The 22836-nt window shown below is 40.8% G+C and overlaps 1 protein-coding gene across 1 annotated transcript; it reads left to right on the top strand.

The window, feature by feature from the left end:
• Window positions 1-1939: 1939 nt before the first annotated feature.
• On the top strand, window positions 1940-21991 carry LOC135083694 (Y+L amino acid transporter 2). The gene is made up of 13 exons (XM_063978404.1): window positions 1940-2021; window positions 2945-3191; window positions 5338-5481; window positions 8497-8599; window positions 9260-9385; window positions 14432-14525; window positions 15064-15205; window positions 15721-15851; window positions 16669-16837; window positions 20667-20760; window positions 21109-21267; window positions 21364-21419; window positions 21508-21991. The coding sequence occupies exons 1-13, from the start codon at window positions 1957-1959 to the stop codon at window positions 21508-21510; spliced, it is 1533 nt and encodes a 510-aa protein (XP_063834474.1). The 5' UTR covers window positions 1940-1956; the 3' UTR covers window positions 21511-21991.
• The last annotated feature ends 845 nt before the right edge of the window (window positions 21992-22836 follow it).

The following is a 22836-nucleotide window of genomic DNA, read 5'->3' as shown; positions in this document are numbered from 1 at the left end:
ACCCAGCCTTCATCTTTTAAAATAAAAACAATAAATTGACTGCTCAAAGAATCGTATTTTTTCTGTATTTTCAAAAAAAAGGGCGACAATAATTAATTATGAAAGACGTAGTACGCAATTTCGTAGCGGCTCGTAGCGCTATTTCCGTAGCAGGAAGCTACGGAAGTGCTACGCCGTAGCATAGGCGTAGCTCCCGTGGAAAGAATAGGTAAAAGAAGAAAGTTTAATTAAAGCACGTAGGTAGATGGGTACTTTATTTTGTTTTGCGTTAGTTAGAAGTCTCATGCCCCATAATAAAATGTACATACATAGTACCGTGCGAAAAGCAAACATTAATTTTGCTTGAAAATATATTATTATGTTGTAAGATGTAGGTTTTGGTCTACTAAATATTTAAATTCAACCGAACATTGTCTAGAATTTGAATCCAGGTTTGATATTCTTTACTTTGACCACCTCAGTCTTGCTTTAATTTAGTCAAAGTCAAAGCTTTTAATCATTACTTAGACCCTTTTCAAGGCTCTTATACACGTCCTAAATATAGCTTGCTCTACCATATATCTTACTCCTATATTAAAAAAAACTTTCCCAAAATAGGTAGGTATATCTAAGACTAGGCGCAGACCACCGATTTTTAGTTGGCAGATACTTGGGCCCAATTTTAATTTGTATGAAGAATCGGCCAAATCAAATCGGTGTAATGTGCGCACTTTCATACATGCCCATACTGATCAACTGCCCGACTAAACTAGCCGACGTAAAATCGATTGATTGGCATAGAACAAATGAGCAACTTTACAACTCTTTCTAAAAACGAAACGAATATTTAACTATCCTTTAAAATTATCGGCCCCAATTGTTGTGCACATCTTAGCAACTATACTATACTTTAGTATAGAATATGTGAGGCGGAAAGCCCACTTAGCGCCCATTCATCCACTTCTCAGTATCGCTCGTGAGCGGAGTTGCTTGAGACCGAACCGAGATTATAATAGTCAAATAGTTTGTTCAATTCAATAGATCCTATTTTTAGTGCTAGTGTCGCCAAGTGGGCAGTGATAAGTACATGGTTCTGTAGCCTAAAGTTGTGAACTGGTGGGGATAATATCTCGAAAACACAGTGTCGTATACTTAAACGTCATACTTAAACAAGTCAAATAATCCAATTAAGCTAGATTCAGCTGAAGTTTTGTTATTGTTTAAGCAAGTTTTAATTTCCTAATTATCACAACGCGTTGTGGTCTATTTTATGAAATCCATGACCTGCCTGCCAGGATACGCGTCGTGATATAATTTTATCGATGATTTCAGATGACAAACGTATGGGCTTATCGAATTAAATTGATAAAAGCTTATCGCGGCGCGCATCCTAGGCGCGACCCATGACAGTCCGCAAGACCTGTCATTGGCCTATGATCGCACCGGCGATGGCGATCTGCACGCGTTAGTGTGGTTGAAGCACTAAGCATCTTGATTGTGTCATTGGACAGATCGTATGCCATTGCCAAAGCGACCTAGCATGGCTCAAGGACACTGTGTATCTACTTTAACGTCCGTATTCATTCACAAAACATTACTATGAGGTCTCACAGTGCGCGTGGAGGCACAGGGTGACACATGAACCAATCACAGAGCTGTATTCAACCCTGTGCGTTCGATTTGCTGCTTCACTTAAGCAAGCATCGTTTGTGAATACGGGTGTAAGTTAGTGTGTCATAATACGAAAGACCACGACACGTTGCGGGCCTTAAATTAAACCTACTTAATTTAAAATGTACATTTTATGTACCTAGTACTTACTGTGTCAACAACGCAGCCTGCCTAATATTGAAATGTTACGTCTGGAAAATAAATCGATATGGCAGGCATTATTCACTGAAAATTAGCCAGCAATTTGGGTTATTTGTTCCTGTATTTTAGGCACTTTATACACAATACCTCCAATCTAATAGTAAAATGGTCGGTAAGATTGCATCAGCCGCGCCGGGCGTGCTGCGAGGGCGCCTGAACAACTACAGAAGGTTATTGTTATTATATTAGTCTTTTCACTTTCATTTTATTAGATGTTATGTTAGATTATTCTAGGAACAGCGTTATTGCGTCAGTATCTAGAGGCGAATATTTTCCCTTCACAATGTTCCACTAATTTATTTATAGGACTGAAAATTAGGTACTTTAGGATACCACAACGATCGTATTTGTTTATATTCGCCATATTTTGTTTGTGTAATTTTCTTGTAATAAGATTGTGACAATAAGTAATGTAATAAGACCGCCTAAACGATGGACAGACGATATCCGGCAGCAGGCTGGAGTGAACTGGATGCGTGTGGCCAGGGACAGAAAACGATGGAGGGTTGAAGAGGAGGCCTATGTTCGAAGGCGAACCCAAAGGCTGACATAGATAGATAGATAGATAGAAGATTGTGACTGTACGAGTAATTCTACCTATCTAGCGCGCAGCAATAGCTCTGAATGCACGCGATTTCATATCTGATTATCGCACTATAGATTTTTTTACTTTATCAGGTTGAAAGCCATATTAATATGCCGTTTATTTATTATCAGTTTAAATCCTACTTAAATATTTAATAACTTTTCTTCTCATAGTCTACGGTCGAATTGAATCAAAGACTTATGATTAACGCAGCGCGAGTAAAGCTTGATCCATTTGCTTGTGATATTAATCGATACATAAGGCACTTATATACTTACATTTAGATTAAAATCTTTACGCGCAATTTCATGTAGGTACCCATTCAGAATTATTGAAATTAAGAGCTTGTCCAGATTACACGGTTTTACTCGCGCGTTTCAAATCTAGTTAGATAGGTTTAGTTTACATTCTATCCACATGCAGTCGTGGTTATGAAAACTGGATCGTCTCGAAGAGCTGAAACCTATTGCTACTAAAAAATCATCTCCACATTTTCATTGTCCACAGGCATCCAAAAAGTAAAAGCACCGAAGAGGACTGCGAGAGCGAAGCCCTGAAGTCAGAGCCAGATGGGGACGAACCAAAGGAGGGTGGAGCCTTGGAGGCCAAGATGTCCCTGCTCAACGGGATCACCGTCATCGTGGGCTCCATCATTGGGAGTGGGATCTTCGTGTCCCCAACTGGAGTGCTCAAGAACACTGGCTCTGTTAACGCCAGTTTGCTCGTGTGGATAGCTTCGGGGGTTTTTAGTATGGTAAGTTTTTATTGGGGAAACAGTTTTAGAGTACTTTTAACAACAAACAATAATCTGATAATGTGTACTTCGCTGTGAAAATACTAAGCTTTTACAGTGTAAACTGGAATTTACTTAAATGCAATGAGCTAAACGTAATAACTACCTACTTAGATAATAATAATAAAAAAAACACTTAGAGTACTGAAACATAATTATAATTTTACAGAGTTAATAAAACTCTACCAAACTGCCTACATAAAAATTACAGAACTCTACATAAATTCGATCTAAAACGAATGTAATAAGCCCCTTAAACTAAGATACAATTTTGATGTGAAATCTAACAGATGTTTTTAAGCCCCTTTAACCAAAATAAAACGATGTCTACCTTTTCTTTAAAGATCCACGTACGGTCCAAAACATGGTCGTTAACAAACTTTTGTCATAATTTCGTTCTGTTATTATACTAACTGAACGTAATTATGCATAATGTGACCTATTTAAAGTCCATTGACCGCTTTGTTTGTTTTACCCAAACATTAAAAATATTATTATCTACAGTCTGTCTGCAACCAAATACATACAAATGACGACGATTTCTCTTGAAATAAATCTTTAGTCTCTCTAGAGAAATCTTATAAAATGAACTGTAGTTATTTTAAAAGGAACGTTCATTAAAATTCTGGAATTAAGTTTTAAGCCTCTTATTTTACCCCAGAGACTTATTATTTTGTGCTGACAAGTCTCTGAAACATGAAAAAATGAGCTGGAAAAAATAATTATAATAAGCTTTCATCCGACAGGGATAAAGCATGTTTAACTGTTTATTTTTTAACCGACTTAAAAAGGAGGTTCTCAGTTTGACCTGCATGTTTTTATTTGCTAGAGTCATGTTGTTGTACTATGAAAGTTTTGCTGGTTTGCTACTGGTAACTGGACTATTCCCACCTCTCATTCCCACTCCTGCAACTTCTGTGTAGCCAGGATATACAATTTGACCGCCAATAAAAACCCAACCAGTGAAGGTCAAGTTTGTCCCGGAGGAATTAAACTGTCATTGGATCCGCAACGAAATTAATCAGAAGAACATAGGAGGAATTCGAAGTCAAGGTTCTACTTCCCTTTAGTGCAAATTTGAAATTAGGTAGAGCTAAGGTGCAACAGTAGTTACTATGTTCCGGTCTTCTTGGTGTGGAATTTATTTTTAATCCCGTCTGCCTGGAGGTCATGTGTCTTATTGTACTACCTACCTCTTTCTTCATTTTTCTTCAAGGTCAGTCTTTCAAATCTTCAACTCCCTTTTCGTTATCAAGTAAATTACAATAAAATTTTGCGTGTTGCCCTTGACACTGGAATGCCCTTTTAGTATAAAATTAATCTCGTCACTATAATTAATGTTTGTGATAGTGTGTTATCGCGAACATGTGTTATTGACACACGCTCATGACCTTATGATCGATTTATAATGACTAGGAAGTTTTATTTAGTTTTAATGTTGTTAGTATCTTCAAAGGTGAAAGGGCTTTCTTTAACCATTAATATTCGTTACAGGTCCAATTTCGCTTTGCGGAGCGAAGTCTAGTGACACAAAATAGTCCAAAACAAAGCGTTTAGAGAAGTCAAACTTGCACAAATGTACTATTATTGGGGTTTTTTTTTTCGCCTATTGTTTCCTTGTGACTGTGTGGTTCCAGCTGAGTAGAATAGTGCCACCTTCACCACCCACTCTTCCCATGGATGTCGTAAGAGGCGACTAAGGGAATATGATAAAATTAGGACTCTTCAACCCATCTAGCCAACGTATGGAGGGTAGGCAAAGTCCTCCTTTTGCTTCTGATAAATAACAGAGGGTCGGCCTCCTATTAGTCGACACTAATGATCGATGATGATGATGATGGAGAGAGTCGTCCTCTTGAAGTGGAGACTAACGCCTGTATTCACAAACGATGCTTGCTTAAGTGAAGCAGCAAATCGAACGCACAGGGTTGAATAGAGCTCTGTGATTGGTCCATGTGTCACCCTGTGCCTCCACGCGCACTGTGAGACCTCATTGTAATGTTTGTGAATACGGGCGTAAATATCCTGACAATGCGATGATGATGACGACGACAATGATGTTGTTGATGATGACGATGATTGAACTAACCTTATTCTTTCCCGACAGGTAGGCGCCTACTGCTATGCGGAACTGGGCACCATGATCCGACAGAGTGGAGCCGACTACGCATACATCATGGAGACCTTCGGGCCCTTTGCTGCCTTCATCCGGCTCTGGATTGAGTGCATGATCGTGCGGCCTTGCTCTCAGGTAGGTACACCTAAAGGGTGTAAAAGTGCGCTATAAAAACTCCTTCGTTCAGCCAAATGAAGCTAAAAGAACTGCTGGAAAACGGCCTCTCCCAAGGATTTCCACAACGGGCAAGAGCTTTGCAGAACGTCGGTCTACCATGTCTCTTAGTTTGCCCATACTACGTCTTCCAGGCCGTGGTTGCCACTGGAGAACTTTTCTGCCCCAACGGTGGTAGTTCTAAGAGTTATTTACCCCGCCCACTACCACTTAAGTTTGTCAATTTTGTGGGCTATAATGGTCACTTTTGGGGTACATCAACCACCAATCATATCATCATGAACCATTTATTGTCCAGAACCAGTGGTCGGGTTAAAGTAATACTGGGACTTGTAAAAACGCTTTTTAAAATCCTTTCTGCAGAAAGTGAATTATGTACTTTTATGACTATTAATACAGGCTAATTAAATAAGTAACCCGCCCAGTCTATTAGTGCGATAAAGTCTACAATCGAACGCGTTTCGTAATTCATACGTAATCCGTATTGATTTACTTCTATCATTACATAAGCTACCCAGTTCCATGTTCCATACAATAGGTGTACTGTGGAGGGAGGTTTTTATTGTCCCAATAAATCTACCTATCAAAACTGGAAACATTTTGTTTTTGTTACCAACTGAATTTGGAAAGTACCTTTAGAGGCCACCGGAAAACGCAGTTTGGGACATGGACGTCCCACAAGGTGGACCAATGACCTCATAAAGGCAGCAGGCAAGATGGCGCTGGATGCAGGCCGCTCTACCACCCGGGCGATGTGGAAATCATTGGGAGAGGCCTATAACCTATGTTCAGCAGTGGAAGTCTTGTAGCTGAAATGATGATGATGAAACGAGTTACTTGCACCATCTTAGTTTAAACTACATATAACAAATGTCTGTCAAACTCCATACAAAGAGCACCGTTTATAGTTAAAATTATGGTTAAAGTTAGGTGACGATAGACGGTAGCTTTTATTATTATTCGTAGGCACCTATGATTAAAAGAAGCTTGGATTTCTAAAGCAGGGTTATTACTACCACACGATGGATGGGGTTAAATAATTGGATTATCTGTAACGCCCATTTTCAGCCTAGTCTATATTTAGCCGGTCTCAGACAAAAATGGCTACATTATCGCCATGTTGGCGAATTCTATGTAGGCGTTGATGTCCTACGCAGATTTTATTGACGTCAAAGTAGATATTGACGAAGGCTTAAGAAAATGCTTTATATTCCTTTGAATAAGTCAGACTGACTGAGCTTATTTTTTACATAAAGAAGCTCTGGTGCTTAACTATTTTTATAAGGCATCAATCAGTCCTTAACTTCAACGAAAAAGAAAGGTGCCTTATTAAAAGTTATGTATTTTAGGACGATTTTACTGGAAAAGCTGATTATACATTTTCTGGAACTGTATCTTTAAGACCCAATTTTATCAGCAGTCAAAATATCCTTTTAAAATCAACCCATTATGTATTTGAAAAAGGTTTTCTATGAAGAAGAGATTTTCTTCAATACTTTTTATGTCTTGTCTTTGGTCCTGTTAAAGAATTTATTCTTGTTCAATGAAAGACGCAAACTCAGTTACGAGAAAATAACAGTTCGCCCTGTGGGTGTTTCATGAACATAATGTAACTAGGACACAGTAGGATTGCAACCGCTTGTATTTTATTGCAACTAGACAGCATTTTGATTCAGTTAAATTATAACTTTAGGTGAACAAAATTACACTAATAGAGTATGGCTTTTGTTAAATTCCATACATAACAAGACAGTAAAGCAAATTTTATAAGCTGTAAATATAGATTAATTTAAAAATCAAGACTTTTTTTATGAAAAGGATAGTTTTAAATTAAGAGTTCAACACTCCATCCCTTTGTCTGAGTTTTGATGCAAAGTATTTTGCGTAGCTTGTCATAGTTGCATAGAAAACGAGCCCACTGCTTGTTAGTCAATCAAATGGACAATATTGGCGCCCAACATGGCAGGGGATTTGCTCAGCTGGAATTGAATTTACTCCTATTTGTATTAGGTTTTATCGAGCAATAGAGTTTTATTGACGCTGGCGTTAGGTCCAATCCTGGGATGTTTACAATTCCTCAGCAAACAATAAGCCTTTTTCTGAAATCCTGTTCATCCCAATGCCCATAGTAACGTGGCATAAATTGCCATTGGTTCAAGTTGCTTAAGTAATAAATATTTGTAATCTGCTTGTGACAATGCTTTAGTAACACAGCCGAAACGTCAATCTGTGAATTCATGTAAGGTACTTGTTATTACTTAGTAATAATATTATTACCTACTTAGTAATAATAATAGTAATAAGGTACCTACTTGGTTATACTTCGTAATGAACATAAAAATCTCGTTTAAGTCCCGTTTCTCTCAATTTGTTACTCCCACAGACACTTACCGACTGGCTGGCGCCCAACGTGGTGTTATTAATATTATGAATATGTAAAGGTTTTATATTATTTTATATATGTAGTGTTTTGTGTCATTAATGCATGTGAATTATTAATTTATTCATTGATTTATTAATTTTAATCACTTATATTATTGTATGCCAACCAGGCGAAACATAGTGAGACTATCACAATGTAATATTTTTATCTGTAAACACCTATGTTTCACAATAAATAATTTTGAATTTGAATTTGAATTTGAATTCGAACTATACTGAGAAATATGAATCATTATGTTCAAATAGGATTTCTATTTATACTTCATGTAGGTACATCGAATATTTTATAAGAAAATTGATAATTCAAAATTGGCGCCCAACGTGTTGCTATCGACAGGCTTATAATAATAGGCTATCAATTCAATAACCTATTAAATATTACACCAAATTATATATTAATTATATTGCTAGGCATTTTACCTTATCTACGGACCCCTGATATAACAATATGTTAGCAATTCTCAGATGAATATGATATGACATCTCCAACATTACCTCCCGAGCAAATAACTAAATAAATATGTTTTTCCTCAGGCCATCGTAGCGCTGACATTCAGCGTGTACGTGCTGAAGCCGATATTCCCGGAGTGCGACCCTCCGGAGGACGCCACCCGACTGCTGGCCGCTTGCTGTATATGTGAGTCATCATCATCATTACTTATTGTCTTTGTTAGTTCACTGACAGACGCGAGCTTCTTCCGAGCGCAAAGAGCACGTTTTTACGAAGGACTAGCATTTTAGCATCGCTAATTCCCTAAAATACAATCTAATTTTGGCCTGCTTGCTCCTCGCTAATGGTTATGAAGGCGATAATTGATGCGAAAGTGATATCATCTCATTTAATCTCAGATTATCAACAATCTTTATTTACGTAAACACAAGAAGTAAAGTTGAACAACTATCTTTCATGTTATTTATTAAAATTGTGGAATAAAGAAATATTAACGGTTTATTTAGGTCCGTCAAAGAAAGTCTACATTAGCAGCAGTAACTATAATAACGGTACCGCCTACTGACACACCATTAAGCAGTAGTTACACAAATTATAGTGAAATTGTTACAAAAATATGGTTTTTTGCTTTGAAAGCTATAAACAGTTCGTTAAGTCAGCGAAAAATTGTCGCCATAGATTCTTATCTCTATTAACCTATGAAGCAATCGCAATTTGGTAGCTTAGAACTAACAATTACTTAATTGTCAAACTCTGGTGGTGTCTTTAACAACCTAATGAAGAGAAAATGCTTTTAGTGTCTTCTGTCTTCTTCAATTGTCTTTAAACTATCTTTACCTTCCACAGTATTGCTGACATTTGTCAACTGCTGGTCGGTGCGCGCGGCGACGAGGGTGCAGGACTGGTTCACGTACGCCAAACTGCTGGCTCTCTTCGTCATCATCGCGGCGGGAATCTACCAGCTGTGCAGAGGTGAGTGGTCTCTTCAGGTAGTGAAATACACGTTTGTAGGTGTACCAGGATGCAGAAAACGGGACTATTCCCACCTCTCGTTCCTGTTGTTGTGTAACCAGGATCTACTTACAGTTTGACCGCCAATAAAAACCCAACCAGTGAAGGTCAAGTTTGTCCCGGGGAAAGTTAAACTGTCATGAGACCCGCAACGAAATTAATCAGAAGAACATAGGTAGGAGGAGTTCGAAGTTAAGGTTCGACTTCCCTCCGTTGCAAAGCAGGCTGGGCAGAAGTCAAAATGGTCGGTATTTGTAATCTCTATCCACCCACAAGGTGGACACAGGCCCTTCTTTCCCACTGGGCACTTTGGGCACATGCCCAGGTCCCCGCGACCGAGGGTGCCCTAATCTGCTCGAAAGGCCTTTTTCCAGATGATAAGGGTCCCCCTTTTGTCCCCATTGTGGAAATCATTGGGGGAGGCCTATGTTCAGCAGTGGACGTCCTATGGCTGAAATGATGATGAAGGGTCCCCCTTGATCCTTAAGTGCCCAGGGCCCCTAGTAGGTTAAAGACGGCCCTGGGTGGACAGATCACCTTTTAAAGGTAGCAGGAAGGCGCTGGGTACGGCCTGCTTCCAGCTGGCCAATCAGGAAATTGGGAGAGGTTAATTTTCAGCACTGGACGTATTACGGCTGAAATGATGATGTGGATGATTCATCAACATTGTAGTCCAGTGCTATTGTAGTCATAAGCCGTCCTAAGAAGCGCCAAAGAGCATGATTCTCGCTTTTTTCATCCAGACTATGCCAGCTCGATTCTTTAAGGTCGATGGTCCTTCGAACTGGCGTCTTGCATTTGTCGAGACGTTAAATAAAACATAATGTAGGCATCTGTACCGAATATCAAACTGGAATCATTTGGAAAGTCTGTGTGTGTATTACTATTGTTTACTCAATATTTTATGTAATGTTCGTACGTAACTTTGAAGAAACCATCACTATTTATTTTGTCCTGAACCTGTACTATTGTTTGTACTTAAAACTAGTTCAAACTGGTAAAATAAAGATAATCCTATTGTTCAGCGACCCAGTTTCGGCGGCCTTCGGTTTCAGACACGTCGTTATTATTGATTGCACAGGTGATTATAACTATAGCTTTAATGACGAAAGTACTGCGTCACCACAAGCTGAAGATTAACTAAATTGACTCCAGTGAATTTTGAACTTTATCTACAGTTTTTTTACCGTAAAAAGTTTAATATCAAAGAAAAATGTACCTATCGAAAAAAAAATTTAAACCTAACTCAAAACCCACGCGATGCAAGCAAAATCGTGTCTAATAAAAAAAACTCCTTCTTCCTTCATCTTGAAGCGGATGGCAAATAAAATTGCCATGCTTCAATTTTAGACGGCAATTTTGGTCATCACTTTATTATATTAAAATTGTCCCCTGCCATTTGTCTTTCGTCTGACCGTTCTAACTCTTAGAGTTCCCAAGTGATCTTTGATGTCATAAAATAATACCTTGTAGTTATGAGGTGCTAGCTTACACTATTAATTACACACTAGCTTTCCGCCCGCGGCTTCGCCCGCGTGGAATTTTGTCTGTCACAGAAAAACAATATCGCGCGTATTTGCGATTTATTTTATAAAATGTTTGTCGTCAAAATCAAAATCAAAATCAAAATCAAAATCAAAAAATATTTATTCAGTTTAGACCACAAGTGGCACTTATGAACGTCAATAGAAAATAATAAAAAAAGAAAAGGTAGCCCTTATGGGGCACTTTACATGTCTCCTTATCTTTTGGGCCCTACCAGCGCTTCGAGACAAACATATGGCAAGTGCTGAGAAGAAACGCCGGAACAAACTCAGTCACCACTTATTGCCAGGAATTATCTAACGGTAAGAATAGTCAAATTTAAGTACATCAAATATGTGCAGACTGAACTGACCACGCATCCTTGTCATCAATATAGTCTCGAACCTTGTAGTACCCTTTGGACATAAGGGTATTTTTTATATGTATCGTAGTCCAGGGACCTACCCTGGACTACGACAAACATTTTAAAACCAAAATCAGCTCAATCGGCCCAGCTGTTCTCGAGTTTTAATCAGACTAACGAACATCAATTCATTTTTATTTATACATATTACATATAGATAGATAATCAGAAGATTATGAATTATGGCGGTTCCAAAATGGTTGAAGTCATCTCCAGAACTCGTTACCATTAACTGGTAGCCAAGCTATACAGACAGGAGTTGCTATTGTGGGAACGGGAGAGTCATGCCCGTTTTCACCATCAATCCCTAATTTTTAAGTGATCCATATGGTAACACATAACAGGAATTTTGTTTTCATAGGGGTCACTTAAAAATTAGGGATCGATGGTGAAAACGGGCATCAAAAGCACTTAATCCGAGTCAGCAACTGATTTCGATCAAGACGTCAACTTTAGACATTACTTTAATGGGTTTTTGGTTCCAACAATGGTAGCCTATGTATGTTATCAACCTGTTATCAAGTTTTAGCTTTTAACCTTCACCGATATTATGGAAAATCAACGTACGTAAAGTAAAATCAAAATCAAAATCAAAATTATCTTTATTTGTTTAGACTAATTAAATTAGTTCTTGCAAATCGTCAAATGCTCTTAAGGAGCCTATACATGTCTCATTCTTTTTTTGCCCTACCAGCGCTTCGAGACAAACATTTGGCAAGTGCTGAGAAGAAGCGCCGCAACAAACTCAGTCACCACTGTCTGCCGGTTTAAAAATATAAAAAATATAAAAAAGTAGGAAGTTACATACATTCAAAAGCAAGTTACTTACCACGCGCTCCCGTTGATAGAAGGTGGCCTTTAAGACGCCCATCTAGCACGAGACCGCGTGGCAGTTTTGAATATATTTCTTTAGTGCCGTGCTAATTTCTAGGTTAATTGTTTCGTTTTGATACATATATTTTATGTCAGGTATATCTTTCCTTGACCAGTCCCCGAAGGCAGCGCCTGTTTACAGACATGACGTGTGAACCAGCCATCGCTTCACTCGACCATATTATAGGGAATGTAACGACCCGCCTCACACGCCACTACCCCAGAGACATTTTAGTGAGCATGACAAGTCTAAGATATCCTTCTGGCTAAGTGCCAGATATAAAACTATTTAGAAGACAAGGCAAGAAAACTCTAGAGAGAAAAGCAAGGCACTATAACAAAACCGTGTGGTAGTTTTAAATAAATTGTATATACTTATATTTAGTGCCGTGCCACTGTGTAAGTTGATTGTTAATTGTTATGTTAAAAAATTTAAAGTAGGTATATCTTGTCTTGACCAGTCCCCGAAGGCAGCGCCTGTTCACAGACATGACGTGTGAACCAGCCATCGCTTCACTCGACCATATTGTAGGGAATGTAGCGACCCGCCTCACACGCCACTACCCCAAAGACATTTTAGTGAGCATGACAAGTCCAAGATACCCTTCTGACTAAGTGCCAGATATAAAACTATTTAGTAGACAAGGTATGAAAACTCCAGACAGAAAAGCAAGGCACCATAATATAATAGAAAGAGATGGCAACTAATGTATCTATACAATTAATTAGGTACATTGGCTAGTAGTCCATATCAATCCTGTCTATTACTCCAAAAATAGTGACTTTAGCAGCGTCACCCGACAATAAAGGTAAGCTAATATTAAAATAATAATGAAAGCTTTGAAAGCTTCTAATGTATTGTCTCAAATCGTAAATTTATTAACTTTAGGTATACATAATTTATTGATCAACTGATTTCCCAAGAAGATCGCTCGTCGAATAAAGTACAAAACCGTCTCAACATTTCCTCGTTAGGCTGTCACGAGCAGACTCCATAAACGCTGGGAGGCGGACAACTCAATTTGCGCGCGAATTGCCTCTACACAGGGTGTGTAATGTATGTAGTACAGTGAAATGGGCCAATTTGATCTTATTAGATGCTGGCATTCAATGTCTACATTTAGTAAGGAAGAGGTAAAATAAACTAGTTATTTAAACAAAAACAAGCTAAGTAAGTCTACATTAGCTTAACACTGTGAAATCTCAAAGGAAGGAACCGTAAACGGTGCTGTTTTGCGACAAAAATTTAAGCTCCTGCTCAGACTTTAATTTCATGAAAGCTAAATAATTTAAGTTTCATTTGTATTTTCCATTTTAGGAGAAGGTAGGACACTACTCCTTCACTGGTTGTTATTGTTGTTAGTAAAATATGATCTATCCAGTTTTAATGACTGTAATAACTTTGAATATTGTACAGCCTGTATTTGGAGAGATAAGTAATTATTAAGGCTGCTTGTTGAGATGATTGATAAATTTATAATGAAGCGTTTTTCTGTCGGGATCGGGAATAAACGGGAAAAATAATTAAATATTCTGAGATTTGGAAAGGGGGAAGCGTTTTTAGAATACCTACTGGATTATTTAGTACCTACTTATGTTCGGCTTGGTCTGCTACTAGCTTGTGATACTGTGAAGAATGCGTTAGCTTACTGCGTTAAGAATATCTCTTTCCCAAATCGGCCCACTAGACAACAGAGGAGGATCAAACCCTAAATTGGTTTAAAGATGGCGTATATTGCCGTCATCGGAAGTCGTCGGCGACCCGTTATTAGATGATTGCCGCAATCCGCCCGTGAAAGGAGACACCGCACAAAATAAGACAGGCTAGAGTGACCACACTGTATTTAGTATCCCAAATTATACCGACATCTTGGCTGAGCTATGGACTAACGCCCGTATTCGAACGCACAGCGTTGAATAGAGCTCTGTAATTGGTTCGTGTGTTACCCTGTGCGTCCACGCGCACTGTGAGACCTCATAGTAACGTTTGTGAATAAGGGCGTAAGAGTGGTATCGTGATGGCTCCTGACGTGTCACATACTAAATGTATTAAAACGATCGTCCGTTCCGTCCGTTCTGATGCGTCACGACTCACGACCATAAAACGTCATACAAGTATAAATCCACATTTGGTTTCTTTGTAGGGGTTCGAAATGAAATATTTAATTGTTTATTTTTTCTTTCAGGAAAGGTGGAACACTTTTCATTTGAAGGCACGACCAGTGACGTCACGGCTATAGCCCTCTCGTTCTACTCTGGACTCTTCGCTTACAACGGATGGTGAGTTGATTCAATTTGAATTAGTGATTTATTTCATTTCATGGTTAATAATAGTAGAGAATGATTTAATAATCGCTAGCCCTAGCGGATGTTTTGGGAAATGGAATAACTGGCCACATAAACGGCGTTGGAACCGGAGTAATCTAGCTATAAGGGCAAACAGTAGGTCTGTTTTAGAAAAAAGTTATGGAATGAAAAATAATAAGGCTGGCATGTCTTGACTTTGTAGACCGCACCAATTCTAAGTGTAGTGAGATGTTGTAATGTGATCTCGCAATGAAGAAGTACTTGACTTTTGAAAGTTAATCTTTAAGAGCTCTTTCTTAAAGATTAACTTTCAAAAGTCAAAAGCCAGAAAGAGTAGGTAGGTATAGGCCAAATTCAGATCTATCTTAATAGAGGATTTCACTCTACAAACTATCTAACCACTGGTAATAAAGAGAGGGTCGTGTTCCGGCAGTAGAGACTAAAATCTAAATGACCGACGAACTGTTCGTAAGTTAGATATTTTCGTCATGATCGTCTTTCTTTCTTCCAGGAACTACTTGAACTTCATCATCGAGGAGCTGAAGGACCCGGTCCGAAACCTGCCCCGCGCTATTGCCATTTCGTGCACGCTCGTCACCGTGGTCTACACGTTTACCAACATCGCCTTCTACACCACCTTGTCGCCCACTGAGGTAGCTAGTCTTTTTCCTCAATTTGAAAAATATTTGCCTTTAGGTAGGTATGTCTAGCGACGGGAAGACGTAGAGAACACAGGCCCTTGTCACTTTTTGGACCGACCATCTTATGAAAGTCGCGGCAAGCACGTAGATGCCAGACTGGAAGACGAAGTGTAGGCAGGCCTCCCAAGCGCAACAACTGGACCGCATACTTATCTAAGTAATGAAGGTAGCGGGAAGCACTTGGTTGAGGCCAGCGACGACTATTAGATATAAGCTTAATAGAACATACTTAATCTATTTCAAAATATTATGTAATATTGTGTAACAAAAGTCAAAACGAATTTAAAACTTGAAAACATCGACAGCCTTGAACCCAAAATGACCTTTTGCTTGGTGTCTATCTATTCTGAGATACAGGAAAAAGGAAGAATTAATCAATAAAAATCACTTGGCACTGGCTTTATGAGCAAATAGCTTTTGAAAAAGAAAAGAAAGAATCCAAAGCAGCATAATAATTTCTTCCACAGGTCCTCGGCTCGGCAGCAGTAGCTGTAACGTTCGCCGAGCGTCTGTTCGGCTGGTTCGCGCTCGTTATCCCGCTGTTCGTGGCCGCTTCCACCTTCGGGGCTGTCAATGGAGTGCTGCTTACTTCGTCGAGGTAATGTCATTTACAACAACAACTTTTTAAACAATTATTTACCGCTAGACCAATTTCAATTAAGCTGAGTAGCTGGACTGGACCACTATTTACTTACTTTTGTTTCGAGGAAATAAGTAAACCGAGTTACGTAAGTTGCGGCCCAGTCCAACTACTTTGCTAAACTCAATTAAGCTGAGTAGCTGGACTGGACCACTATTTACTTACTTTTGTTTCGAGGAAATAAGTAAACCGAGTTACGTAAGTTGCGGCCCAGTCCAACTACTTTGCTAAACTCAATTAAGCTGAGTAGCTGGACTGGACCACTATTTACTTACTTTTGTTTCGAGGAAATAAGTAAACCGAGTTACGTAAGTTGCGGCCCAGTCCAACTACTTTGCTAAATGCAATAGAACCAAGTACTAACCTTAGTGGGTACTTACACTTTCCTCTACCTTATTCTGTGCCTCTACTTAGAAGTGAACAACTTGAAAAGATCAAATTGCCTACACGACCTTTCGATTTCGACGGGTTCACCCCATAAGTAAGTTTCTGAGTAGCTCAAATGGTCAGAGTCGCCCAAAGCGAAGGGTCGTGGCTAGAGCAGTCGTAGATCCTTCTTTAGTGGGTTAGATTTCCTCCACCTTTTAGGCAAATCAATTATTTCAACTAAAATCCGGTCGCCGAGCAGACAGCAGATGGGCGGCCGCAGTAGGCCGTATGCGAGCGCGACAGCAATATAATAAGCGATAAGGATGGGGTAGCTTGGGGTCATTGGACGAAATTCTATGTGCTCGGCGACCGGACTTTAAAACTTTTTAACATTGACCATCGTCAGGTTGTTCTACGCGGGAGCGGCCCAAGGCCAGATGCCAGAGATGTTGACGATGGTGACGCCGCGCTCGACGCCCGCGCCCGCGGTGTTAGCTGTGGCGCTGCTCTCGCTGCTGTATCTGACCGTGTCTGACATCTACGCGCTTATTAACTACGTGGGATTCGCCACTTGGGTACGTACCCAAGCTGCAAACCTCGTATAGAAGTATAGAAGTAGCAGCAGTGAGAACAGGGCCGTATTTAACATACTAGGGGCCCTGGGCATTTAAGGATTAAGGGGGGCCCTTATAGGGTTTCCATGATGCGTGCGCTTGATATTATTGCTCGAAAAAAAGCCGGACAGGCCGGACAAGACAATTTTAGGCCAGACATGACCGTAAAAAGCCAAACATCTGGACACCTGGCAACTCTAGGCCCTTATCATCTGGAAAAAGGTCTGGATGGGGGCCCCCTCGGTCGCCCAAAGTGCCCAGTGGGAAAGAGGATGCGTGGCAACCCTAGGCCCTTATCATCTGGAAAAAGGTCTGGATGGGGGCTCCCTTGGTGAGTTGGGGCTAGTCAGTCCCACTTCCCTAGGTACAACCCGATAACTGCACATCTCGCTGGAATGCGACTCTCCCTCCCACTTATCCGCACACTTCCCCGCATTCGCCTCGTCCGTATCAGACCGTCGATGTGACGTCACGGCCGCCAGGTAACTCAAGGGAGCGGCTCAAGGCCAGAGATGCTGACGATGGTGACGCCGCGCTCCACGCCCGCGCCCGCGGTGTTGGCCGTGGCGCTGCTGTCGCTGCTGTATCTGACGGTGTCTGACATCTACGCGCTCATCAACTACGTGGGATTCGCCACTTGGGTACGTATGACCCTTGGACAATGTCAATTTTGCGATCGTTTTACTGAGCGAGGAAGCTGTGCCTGTGCAACGTCATTTCGTGACCATTTTACGGAACGAAGTAGCTGACTTACGAACAAAACTAGGAAGGCGGGTAACTATTTCCACCTCTCGTTCTCTCCACTAACTTCTGTATAAGCTGTTGCTGTCGCTGCTGTATCTGACGCTCATCAACTACGTGGGCTTCGCCACTTGGGTACGTACTGAACATTACATTCCCAAGTACCTACTACATTACAATAGCAAGGTGCTGCTGACGGACTGCCGATTCCTTACTTGCCGAGGGTCGGTATAAAATAAAAGTACCTAAAACCTCGCTTTAATTGGTAATCAAGCTGCAAACATTGTATCTAGGTAGGTACACAGGAGTAGCAGCAGTGAGAACGAGAGTGAGTTGGGGTTATGCGACTCTCCCTCGCACTCATTCGAACACCTCCCCGCGTTCGTATCAAAGCGTCGATGTGACGTCACAGCCTCGTAATCGAGTTGTAAAGTGATGACGTCATCATCTACGCGGGAGCGGCCCAAGGCTAGATGCCAGAGATGCTGACGATGGTGACGCCGCGCTCCACGCCCGCGCCCGCGGTGTTAGCGGTGGCGCTGCTATCGCTGCTGTACCTATCTAACGGTGTCTGACATCTACGCGCTCATCAACTACGTGGGATTCGCCACTTGGGTACGTATGTATGACCCTTGGACAATGTCAATTTTGCGATCGTTTTACTGAGCGAGTAAGCTGTGCCTGTGCAACGTCATTTCGTGACCATTTCACGGAACGAAGTAGCTGAGTTACGGACAAAACTAGGAAGGCGAGTAACTATTTCCACCTCTCGTTCTCACCACCATGATTTCTGTATAAGCTGTTGCTGTCAGTGTCACTGCTGTCTGACGGTGTCTGACATCTACGCGCTCATCAACTACGTGGGATCCGCCACCTGGGTACGTATGGCAGAGACAACGTAACAATCGAGACAGATTCCATTTCGTGATCGCTTCACAGAGAGAAGTTGCTACATAAAAAAACCGGAGCGTGGGAAGTAAGTAGGTAAGAAGAATATTTGATTCACTCTTGCGACCTCTGTGCAGCCAGGATCTACAGCTTTATCTAGGTTTAATTAACGCCAATTAAAACGGGAAGAAGATTAATCCTTCAAGCTCCGCGAATCTAGACACAATAGATAATCAATTGTTATGACATTAATTAATGCCGTCTGGGACACAATCGGTTAATAGAAGGAGGTGTCACCAATGTCAGATCTAGGCACTGATCATAAGAAGCAGTAAGAAGTAGTGACGTTAACATCTATGCGGGAGCGGCGCAAGGCCAGATGCCAGAGATGCCAGAGATGCTGACGATGGTGACGCCGCGCTCCACGCCCGCGCCCGCGGTTTTAGCCGTGGCGCTGCTATCGCTGCTGTATCTAACGGTGTCTGACATCTACGCGCTTATTAACTACGTGGGATTCGCCACTTGGGTATGTACTGAACGTAACATTCCCAAGTACATAATCTACAGGCAACAATAGCAAGGTGCTGCTGATGGACTGCCGATTCCTTACTTGCGGAAGGTCGGTATAAAATAAAAGTACCTAAAACCTCGCTTTAATTGGTAATCAAGCTGCAAACATCGTATCTAGGTAGGTACACAGGAGTAGCAGCAGTAAGAACGAGAGTGAGTTCGGGTTAGGGTTGCCAGGCGTCCGGATAAAGCCAGACATAGTTAGGCTTTTTGATTGCGTGTCCGGCCAAAATAACCGATGTCCGGCCTGTCCAGCTTTTGTTAGGCTTTTTATTTGGCTGCCGCGCCAGGCGAAAGTCGAGCCACAGAATAAGGCACGCACGCATCAGGACGTTAGGCAACCGATGATGATAGTACTCACTCGTGAGCTCACTAATTGTTGCATGTCCGGCTTTTAGGGTAAAATGTCCGGCCAAATGAAGCACATAGTCCGGCTTTTGTGTTTTTGGACCTGGCAACCCTAGTTGGGGTTATGCGACTCTCCCTCGCACTCATTCGAACACCTCCCCGCGTTCGTCACGTCCGTATCAAAGCGTCGATGTGACGTCACGGCCGCGTAACTGGGTTGTAAAGTGATGACGTCATCATCTACGCGGGAGCGGCTCAGGGCCGATGATGCTGACGATGGTAACGCCGCGCTCCACGCCCGCGCCTGCTGTGTTAGCCGTGGCGCTGTTATCGCTGCTGTATCTGACCGTGTCTGACATCTACGCGCTTATTAACTACGTGGGATTCGCCACTTGGGTATGCATGACCCTTGGACAATGTCAATTTTGCGATCGTTTTACTGAGCGAGTAAGCTGTGCCTGTGCAACGTCATTTCGTGACCGTTTCACGTAACAAAATAGCTGAGTTACGTACAAAACTAGGAAGGCGAGTAACTATTTCCACCTCTCGTTCTCACCACCGTGATTTCTGTATAAGCTGTTGCTGTCACTGCTGTCTGACGGTGTCTGACATCTACGCGCTCATGAACTACGTGGGATTCGCCACTTGGGTACGTACCTACTGGACATTACATTCCCAAGTACAGGCAACAATAGCGAGGTCTTGGTGTCGGACTTGCGGAGGTTGGTAATTCGAATCTAATCCCGACGCCGCGCCGCTGGACGGTTGTGGGAAACTCATTCATCATAACACAAGCATATTACCTATTTTGCTTTAGAGTCAAGTCAAATTACCAATTAAAAAAGTACCTATAACCTCGTTTTAATTGGTAATCAAGCTGCTAACCTCGTATAGGTAGGTACAAAGAAGCAGTAGTGAGAACGAGAGTGTCTTGGGGTTAGATTAGTCCCAATTCCCTGGGAATGTGACTCTCCCTCGCACTCACTCGAACACCTCGAGCGAGAGCGTCGATGTGACGTCACGGCGCCCAGGTGCGCAGTAACTGTAACCCGTAACGATTTTATTTTAATCAGAAAAATTACTTAGGAGTTCGGGTTAGTCCCAATTTCCTGTTCGAGTTGAGTTCGAAATAAAATCGACTTCCCTCCGTTGCGAAACGGGAAACAGACAAATGAAACTTTTTCGAAAATATTTATCTGGCTGCTGCTGTAAACTAGACTTAATCTGTTATTTTTTATTTCAGCTAAGTATTGGCGCTTCCGTGCTCTGTCTTCCAGTACTAAGGTACACGAAGCCGGACTGGGAGCGGCCCATCAGGGTCAACCTGTTCTTCCCAGGTGAGAATAATAATGGATTTGAATATTATCTCGTGGAACCCTAAGAGGTCGCATGAGACCATAACTCCTGATATCGCTAGCATGGCAGAATCTATACTATCTATACTAATATTATAAATGTGAAAGTAACTCTGTCTGTCTCTCTTTCACGCCTAAACCACTGAACCGATTTTGATGAAATTTGGCATAGAGATAGTTTGAGTCCCGGGAAAGGACATATGATAGTTTTTATCCCGGTTTTTAAAACAGGGACGTGCGCGATAAAGTTTTTCTGTGACAGACAAAATTCCACGCAGGCGAAGCCGCGGGTGGAAAGCTAGTAACTAATAAGTGCATTTTATTCCGCAGTCCTCTACATAATCTGCACGATTCTTGTGGTGGCGGTGCCGGCGGTGGCGTCGCCAGCGGAGACCGGCATCGGCTGCCTCATGATCCTGACCGCCGTGCCGATATACCTGCTGTTCCTGCACCCTAGGACACGGCTTAGGGGACTTGCTAGTATTACCAGTAAGTTACTTCTCTAAACACTGAGTTTCGGGTGCCCTTGAAACTAAGGAATTTAAATTGCAAAGCCTGCCTAACTTCATATTTTTATTTTTTCAGCTTGCGCCACACATCTGATTCAAAAACTAACATTAGCCATCCGACCAAAAATGAAGGTAAGATTTATAAATTATTATACTTTTTTTTATTGTTTTGAAACAGTTTTTACAAAATGCAAAACATGAATAATTAATATTTTTACAGTGAACGCATTTCCTGTAAAGGATCGTCTGAACATATCCGACCACGAACGCATCTGGACTAGTGCTGTAACAAGATACCAGTTACCATTAACTAGTTATTTTTATGATTTTGAGCTGCGGCCACAGAAAATAACTATACAAGAATGGCAATTATTAATAATAATAAGTTTTGCGATATTACGTCATATTCTATGTTTTTTAATAGTATTAAGGTATCTTAATTTACTGTACTTCCACAACAATTAAAGAACGAAACCTTAAACAGTAAATTTAGAAGCCATTTTTCGGAGGAATATTGACTTTACACAATATTTAGCGAGAAAAACTTAAAAAATTAAAGTACTAAGTACGCTTGTAAGAAATAAAGTACCGACTTACTTATTAACAGCGCAACAGCGCATTGACTAATTACTTACCTGCTAGCACGAGTCTAATTAAAATAATTTACAGAATCTTGACGACGTGATATTATCATTCTAGCTTGCTATATTCAGTAGCGGCGTAGCATAGGTTGGCACCCGGGGCGCCCCCCCCCCCCCCCCCCGTCATAATATAAATTATAGCCTAAGGCACCCCAGAATGGCACCCCCCCTGTCATGACATCACGACCGTCCTTGTCATGCAGATGCGTCAGTGAGTACTAATCTGCGCGACTCTGTCACCCCCTGATGCTTGGCACCCGGGGCGTACCGCCCCCACCGCCCCCCCCTTACGCCGCTACTGGCTATATTATTTCTTTACATATTATTATTATTTGGTGTGGTCGCAGAATATTATGTAGAGCTATAGTTTTGTAGCGATGCGATGATGATCCTAAGAAGCATTCTTTACTACAAAAGTAAACATTATGATATAGTTTTAATCAGTATTTCTACTAAGGAAACAAGCAATTTATAAATTGATGTTATTAATATTCTACCTTTTTATACAGAACATGCCGTTAAATGTAAATTATGCTTCTTAGAAAAACAGGCATTTTAGGTATAAAAAAATAAACGACAAAATTGTTGACATTTATTGTGAAACCTCGGTGTTGTAAGTAACTAATGTTTACTGTTGTTGACTGTTATTGTCTCTGAACGATAGAATAGTCCGCATTTATAATTTCTATTCGCTACATTAAATATAGGTTAAGTATTTCATTATTATTGTGACTAAATTAACACCAAAATGTAAAGAATAAAAAAAAATTGTATGCAAATGTGTCGTAAAAAGAAGTGTAACAAATTACCTCCCTTAATATTTCAAGCTTGACACTATTTGCAATATCCTGCTTTAATTCTATGTTGGTTATTTTTTTTTTGATGAAAATATATTTCGTGATTTCTTC

This window comes from Ostrinia nubilalis, chromosome 24 (genome assembly GCF_963855985.1).
Source record: "Ostrinia nubilalis chromosome 24, ilOstNubi1.1, whole genome shotgun sequence".
In the NCBI taxonomy this organism is placed as follows: domain Eukaryota; kingdom Metazoa; phylum Arthropoda; class Insecta; order Lepidoptera; family Crambidae; genus Ostrinia; species Ostrinia nubilalis.
The sequence above is the reverse complement of the archived record's forward strand: the minus strand, read 5'-3'. Positions and strand labels throughout refer to the sequence as shown.

Bases quoted from the DNA above. Each gene is read 5' to 3' on its own strand.
- LOC135083694 (XM_063978404.1), top strand. From the start codon at position 1,957: ATGGTCGGTAAGATTGCATCAGCCGCGCCGGGCGTGCTGCGAGGGCGC. The intron at 2,022-2,944 runs GTTATTGTTATT...CATTGTCCACAG, and splicing joins CGCCTGAACAACTACAGAAG to GCATCCAAAAAGTAAAAGCA. The intron at 16,838-20,666 runs GTACGTACCCAA...TTTTTATTTCAG, and splicing joins ACGTGGGATTCGCCACTTGG to CTAAGTATTGGCGCTTCCGT.